Raw genomic sequence first — 7,500 nt, 5'->3', positions numbered from 1 at the left:
CTAAAATTAAAGTCCTTCTTTTCACACAGAGTTTGTTCTGTTTTGCTAACTCCGTTGTCAGGTTGAGACTTTGCTTTGTGAATTTCTCTTCCTCATTTTACAGACTAATTTTTTGCTATGATTTTCCCTCAACTCACCATCCACACACACAATAATTTCCCCCCACTTACCCACTTTACTAGCGATTATTATTTCAGTTAGTGGAGAGGAACCCCTTCCTGTAGGGGGATTCTTGCTTCAGCACCATAATCATGCCACAAAAGTTGCTAGTCTACTGCTATTTTTGGTTTTTTCCTTAAACAGCTATAACTATATGAGTTATCTTAGTAAATTGAAATCACCTGATTCTTCCTTTTTTTTCAAACCCATTACACCAGAAGAAGTCAAACAGGAAATTTTATCCCTACCAAATAATAAATCCTGTGGCTTATACTCCTGCCCTACACAACTTCTTAAATGTTCTTGTAATATCATATATCCAGCTCTTTCTCATATTTTTAATTTATCTGTTATGCTTCTACTTTCTCCGGATAGTTTTAAACTGCGCAAAAATATCTCTGTATTAATAAGCATCACCGATAGGAAACCCGAGTATCTCGAGATGCGCAGAACTTGTGCGCGATAACAATAGTAGACAACGCCCTTAAGCAGTTGCAAAAAAGGTCGAAAAATTCCATGTTTGCAAGGGATTCCAATCCAAACCGTGAATATTATGCGCTGCACTTGTTCTACCAAGCGTGTTACACTGTACCAAGCCCGCAGGGAGCTGGTCAAAAGTTTATCCATTCTCGTCCCCAGAGCCCGCTTTTCTTTTAGTCAGCACCAAGAACACGTCAGTCTGGCCACAGCCAAAGCAGGAAGTCCGCGGCTCACGCACTTCCGGTCGTCAACGGCAATCTCGACCCCAGAGCTCTCGTCTTTTGCACATGACTGAGGGAGAGAAGAGCTCTGGGGAACACTGAAATCAAGTGGCTTCTCATTGTTTTTAGTAAACAACAATGAAAAGCGTCTATAATTAATGCGTTCATGTTAGCAAGAGGAGTGAGCAGGCGCCATAAGGTTCAAATAGCCAATTTTTGGCTTCGGCGGATGTTCTCTTACATAGTGTTTCTCGGGGACACCGCGGCAAAATGAGTGCGCATGCTCCGCTTCGAACACATTTGATTCATTTGATTCGAGCTTTTGAGCTCTTTGTTTTTGAGTTTATTCGGTGGTGAAGGGAAAGTTCTTTTGGACCTTTTGATGATCAAGATCTCACGCTCAACATGGACTCGACAGAAAAACTAAACAGTAGTTCCGAGTTGTTTCCAACGAGAAAGTCAAAAGAGGTAAGCTTATTTTAGGCATGAAAAATTTATTTGTTTATGTCGTTTCCATGGAAGTTATCTTCGCCAAACCATGTTTGCTCGTGTTTCGGTCACACCGTTGAAGACCTAAAAGTTGTAAATTTTAAACTGATAACATTTTTCGTTTACTGTTTTTCGCCTAAGGGCAATTCCTCTAAAAACGCGGAGGGTTTTGACAAAACAGAAGTTTTAACCTCTGACATGTAATACGAGAGCCATGGATTTTTCTGTGACCTTGTTCTCCACAGCAAGAGCAATGGTTTGTATGGTAGATGGTGATGCTCTTTCTTTTCCAGCTCTGTGTTGCTTTGCAGGACACACCAGGTTGTGGTATGATTAAATTTAATTGATCTCTAGATTTCTGTTGATTTCATTGTCCCAGTCATCTGACCTGAAGAAATCTTGTGGAAAGTGTTGATATCTGGCTGGCTGTCATTTTGACTGTCATTACTTTCAAGACGTGAGCAACTGTTTTTATCTGCATTGTTAGACAAAACCTCTTATTAAGGGAGTCAGTTAAGTTGTTTAATTTTTTTATAAAGGGATCTTTACAAATAGGGCACAGATTTCCATGTTTTTTTCAAGTATCTTAAGTGACATCTGTGCATGAAAATGACCAAGTGATAACAATATTGTTTTACTTTGATCAGTTTCCTTTTGTTTCTTAAACATGTCATTTATTCTTATTCCAGTGCTTAAGTCTAAAACTCTTCCTGGTGTGTGTGTGCTGATCTGGTCAAACCATGCATGGCAAGCAACATTCCAGATTGTTTTCAGAGATTGTGATGAGGATTTCAGCATTGAATATTTTATTGGTTTTGTGATGAAAAAAGCCAGGGTTGTTATTCATCTCTCATTTTTTCCTGCATGAGATCCTGCATGATGACAACAGTATTACTGCAAATTAAACATCACAAATGTGAGCATGTCAGTGATTAATACAACATGGTTTCCAAACAGCTCTTCAAAATTGTCTAGAAAAGGGGCGATAATTATTTACTTGCCACACCTAAGTCAATGTTTGAACAAGCAAATATAATTTGGTTTTTTAATTCAAGTAAACTGTCTTACTTTCATTAATACAGCTGTATGTTATTCTAGTCTTTCTCTTGCTGAGCATGGGTTTGGATATTACCTTCAGAGAATACTTGTAATAGTCTTAATAATGAATATATGGTACTTACAACAATAAAATTAGAGAGATATTTGAGTTACTGTATATTGTGTTTTGTGGTAACACATACCATAGTAGTTGTTGTGGTTGTTGTTGTTGAAAAGGAATCAGATAGAGTCATTGTGGCTCCAGATAGAGCCATTGTGGGTCTATCATTGGGTAGTGAAACTGAATCAGTTGTGCATAATAAAATGTTAGAGTATGAAGCAGGATGCCTCTTGTCTTGCTGGATGTATGATTACATTCCTCTCTCAGTATCTTTACACACAGTGCAAAATTTAGGCTGGATTTTTGCTGGTGCAATGCATGCAAAAGTGAAATCAGTATTTTCCAAACACATGCAGGTGAATGGTTTCTTATTTCATTATCATGATTCTCATGTCTCCCCACCCTCATCCCAGCAACGCTCTACAAGGTGATCGACAAAGCTGGAGAAAAAAATTAACAGTTAACAGCCAGATGCAGGAAAAATAGTGGAAAAATATTTTGGACCACTACTAAACTCCAAGTAAAAGGGAAACATCAAGTAGCATTGGAGTCAAATTTATACTTAGTTTCAAAACTTTTTTGCGATCCTCTCTTAAAATTAAGACTTATTTTCTTTATTTTATTGCCTCGCTCTTGTAAAAGTAACTAGTGTGGTAAAATATGAGAATGGAGGGCAGGTAAGTGACTTATCCAAGTTGCCGAATGAGTGGGATGCGGGCATGAAAAGAACTTAAGCTTGTTTCTCACTTTCAAATGATTCCAATGAAACAAACAGACGATTTCCTCATTCAACAGGAGCAACATAAGCCATCTTCGCAGAAGGAATTATCATTCTGCCCTTGCAAAAATGTTTACCCGGCGTTTTCCTTCTCAGTGCACAGTTTTCCCCCCAGAGGTTTACCAACGCAGAGACCATCGCGACTAATAACATTAGGAACTTCGTTCTTTTGCTCTAGCGCTCGAATGCAAGGTAAAATTCTCCTGGTTTGAACTATAGTTTTTTGGTTTGAAAAGACACACGGAAGATTAGTCTTTCAGGAAGCTCTCTTCAAAATTTAAACCTTATCAAAGTAGTGTTGTCCTTATCATCGCAAAATGAAAACAAACACAGAGAATTTAAATTGCCGCCATTTTGCCGTGCTGTTGTTTCCATTGCACATTTAATCGGTACCAGTCCCTCGCGCGTGGCTCAAGCCTGCGCACTCATTTTGCCGCGGTGTCTTTCTCGGGTAATGCGCAGACAAAAGAACCGAGGCTCTGGTAACGAGAATGTCGTCAACGGCTACAACATTATACCATTACCACAACTGCGCGTATTTTTGGCTGTGGCCAGAGTCCGTGATCTTGGCGCTGACCAAAAGAAAAGTGGACTCTAGGGACGAGAATGAAGTTTATCCCGTAGGAAGGAGATGGGAACAAAATGGTTGTTTTTTGCAATAGACGAAGATTCAGGTATTTGAATACGACTTTACTAACACGAAACTTGCACATTCGTAATCCATGACACCATCAAGCAAGCGGGAAACCAATCTCGTCCCCAGATTCCGCTTTCCTTTTGGTTAGCACCAAGAACACGGACACTGCATGGCCATTTCCAATTTCTACGCAGTCGTAGTTAAGGTCCATTTTTGTAAACGTTGACAACCGCTGTTCTTTCAAATTTCGATTTCGAAGACAAGCCAGGAGTCCGTGATTTGCGGACTTCCCCTGCTTTAAATTTGTCCTTAGTCTGTGTTCTTGGTTCTGACCAAAAGAAAAGCAGACTCTGGGGACGAGATTGGCGGGAAACTCGTTGTTAACGAAACTTGTGTTTTAAACCTATGCTAGTCTTTTCATACGTTTGCAACCAGGTACAACGGCTTTTACATTGAATTTAATTATTTTTGGTGAAAATAGCGAGATTTTTACTCTCAAAAAACTTGCTCTTGGATCAATACCTTTGTTTACATTAAAAAGTTAAACTTTCCGAAAGTTACAATCCTCGAGAACAAGATACTATTACCAGATCTCGCACGTTCAAAACTTGTACTGGTACTCCTTCCCGTCTAAAATCTAAAGCTGTCCGTTTAATATACGAAGCTACACAAACAAATCAAGTCAAATTCACAATTCAGCTTTTTTCAGTTTTGGTAACTAGATAAGATAGTCTCTATGCTAATGTTAAGCCTGTATTGCCTCGCTTACGTCAATCAAATTGTGTTTTATTTTCTACAGGCATTCAGAAAAAATAACTACAAATGGTATCCGTGAAAGTCTTTGCGTTGAAGGCCTTTATCATTCTCCTATTTATGGTAATTGTCACCATGATCTTAATTATGCCTCAATCAGCAACTCAGCGGAGAACAAATGCAATGCCTTCACCAGAAAATAACCGTGAATTACAAAGACTACAACCAAGTGAGCAACCTGACCGAGTGGATTCTGTATACAATCTTCTGCCAAAATTACCGAAAAACACAACTCTTCTAATTATCATCAATACAATTCCGCGCGAAGTGAAAAGGAGAGAAATCTTAAGGCAAACGTGGGCAAAACAATCATATTGGACATTTCCGACTAACGTTAACAGATCGAATTCTCAGTCCCATTCGGGTAACGTTATTACTATTTCATATTTTTTCATGATGGCATTTGACGGAAATTCTACTATTGACGAGGGCGTCAAAAGGGAATCAACGGTTCACAGAGACATCCTGCGCGTGAATTTAACAGAAACGTATCGTGGTTTGATAAAAAAAGTATTGCTTTCTTATAAGTGGGTAACAAAGTTGGACCTTAAACCACTCTTCATAGCGAAAGCAGATCATGATGTCTACGTTAAGTCAGCAGAGCTAGCCTCGTGGTTGGAGAAGTATTCCAGATCCCCGTCTAAAATCTATGCTGGGTTTGTGGAAAGAAATGCAGCAGTTAGGCGTGAAGTCGGAAATCCGTGGTATGTCAGTAAGGAAGACTACGACAAAGTCTTTTATCCCACCTATTGTCGAGGACCGTTTTACATTTTGTCCCGGGACTTGTTCTTAGATGTGGTAAATGCATCTAAAGTAAACAAACCATTTCCTGTAGAGGATGCCTACATAGCTCTTTTGGTTGAAAAGTTAGGAGTAAAGCCTCTTAATACGGGTCGCGATTTATTCAATACTAATCGAGATCTTGAAAATCACCTACGAAAAATCCCAGAAGACAAAGTGACAATTTCCTCGGGTGCTGTTTTGGGAGACTCATTGAGTTCCGCGTCCATAAACCTGATACATCGTGTTTACATGAAATCAAAGATAATCAAGGCTACTTAGGGGCTCATTCCTCGTTCAATGTTTGAAGTGCCTACGAGGCGAAATTGTTTTGTTGCTTATTTAATTTTAAGTGGTGCTATGATAAAAAAAAAAGTCACTTCCCTTTTGTTCCAGATTTTGATAGTGTGGTTGCGTAACTCCTGAATGGCAAAATTTTGAGCTTTGATTTTTATCCAAAGGATGTTTACATCGGTCCGCTATTATACTCACGTTCAAAACTGACCGATTGTACCGCAGAGGGTTGGATCTAGGAAAAAGGGACTTTATTACTCAATACGTTTAAGATTTCAGCGTGTAAAGGTACCTTATTATATATACAAAACATGAGTTTAAAATTCTGAAAGCCGGTAATTCCAGTGCTGCATATTAATTTAGCCACGTACACACGCATTGCACTCTAAAACTAAGAAACCTTTAACGTCATTTTTTCCTCGATCCAGCTCTCTCATGATCCTGAAGTCAGTAATGACGGATCATTAAATATGAAAATTCCAGTTAAAATAAACAGGTGTCTTTGAAATCAAGGCTTAAAACGTGGGTCAATTAGATATTACACTAGAGGAGATTTTTCCGGATTCTTAAATGTTTCCAGATTCATCAATTTTAGAGTATGAGGATTAGTATGCGTTTCCACTGAAAGGATATTCGGATTCCTGACCGTTTACACACAATGACAACTCCGGGAACATTCGTGATGAAATGATTACCAAGCTCAGTGTTGTTCCGCCGTTCGACAAATTGAAAATGCCGCCAAAAAAGGTTAGAGTCGATCCAGATGGCGCTGAGGCAAATTTGAGTTGAACAGATAAAGAAGTTGTTAAACTTCCTTGGGATAATAATCTGCGTTTCCTCAGAAATATTGCGGTACATATAAATTTATCGCTTGAACCAGCAACAAGAGTAGGCAACCGGAGACCGCCAGCAATGTTAAAGCGAGATCCTTCATTTTGGTTTTACTCCAAACTCAAAAGATCGCAGGCGGAAAAATATCCGGATTCGACAGAAAATCGTTTACACGACAAAACTCTCCGGATTCAAAAGTTTTCGGATTCAAAGCTCCTACTTTAAATTCCGGATTCAAAATCTCCAGAGACCAGACCGGGAAGTTTTTCTTTCGGACTCGTCCTCTTGAGTGTAAACGGCAAAACCAATCCAGTACTAAAACGTTCCGAATTCGTCACGAATCCGGAACAATTTCTTCTAATGTATACCTATAGTGTTAGTGTTTAGTTAACATAGTCTTGAAATCCAAAGAAAAGAATAATAATTGATTTTTGGTCATAAAAGGACTTTAAAGTTTACCCTTTAAAACTTACAATTCCAAAATTTGAGATTTTTCGATTAAAATTGACGTTTTTTGCAAGTCTTAGTTGTTCGGCTCGTTTGCCCTTAGAAATGGTATTTTGAATCGTCCGCCCAAAAGGATACTTGACATGCATTAGCTCTGACATAATTTTGGTGATAAGAACTATAGCGAAACATTGCTGAGAGTGTGGATGGAGAGAAGTCGGAGAAGGAAAGAAGAGGTCGTTGTTGTCTTGCGTTACTGGAGCGCCGAACCAGCAGGCTGGAAACTAAACAAAAGTAAAAGCCCGGGCAATTGGCTTCAACATTTGTTTCATTTGTAGCTCAGTCGGTAGAGCAGCGGTGATCAAACCAGAAGGTAGTGGGTTCAATTCCCACTCTGGTCAGAGTTTTTCTC

General features: G+C 39.1%; 1 protein-coding gene and 1 long non-coding RNA gene across 2 annotated transcripts; both read left to right on the top strand.

The window, feature by feature from the left end:
* Window positions 1–1,230: 1,230 nt before the first annotated feature.
* LOC138033242 (uncharacterized) lies at window positions 1,231–2,242 on the top strand. The gene is made up of 3 exons (XR_011128601.1): window positions 1,231–1,328; window positions 1,729–1,806; window positions 2,039–2,242. It is a non-coding gene; the product is annotated as an uncharacterized lncRNA (long non-coding RNA).
* Window positions 2,243–5,132: 2,890 nt separating this feature from the next.
* On the top strand, window positions 5,133–5,798 carry LOC138031848 (beta-1,3-galactosyltransferase 5-like). Its single transcript, XM_068879471.1, has one exon. The coding sequence runs from the start codon at window positions 5,133–5,135 to the stop codon at window positions 5,796–5,798; it is 666 nt and encodes a 221-aa protein (XP_068735572.1).
* Window positions 5,799–7,500: the final 1,702 nt, after the last annotated feature.

Source organism: Montipora capricornis, chromosome 14 (assembly GCF_036669925.1).
Source record: "Montipora capricornis isolate CH-2021 chromosome 14, ASM3666992v2, whole genome shotgun sequence".
In the NCBI taxonomy this organism is placed as follows: domain Eukaryota; kingdom Metazoa; phylum Cnidaria; class Anthozoa; order Scleractinia; family Acroporidae; genus Montipora; species Montipora capricornis.
Note: the sequence above shows the minus strand (reverse complement) of the source record. Positions and strands in the feature narration are given on the sequence as shown.

What these genes read in the sequence shown, in the direction of transcription:
- LOC138031848 (XM_068879471.1), top strand. Translation starts at nt 5,133, where the DNA reads ATGGCATTTGACGGAAATTCTACTATTGACGAGGGCGTCAAAAGGGAA.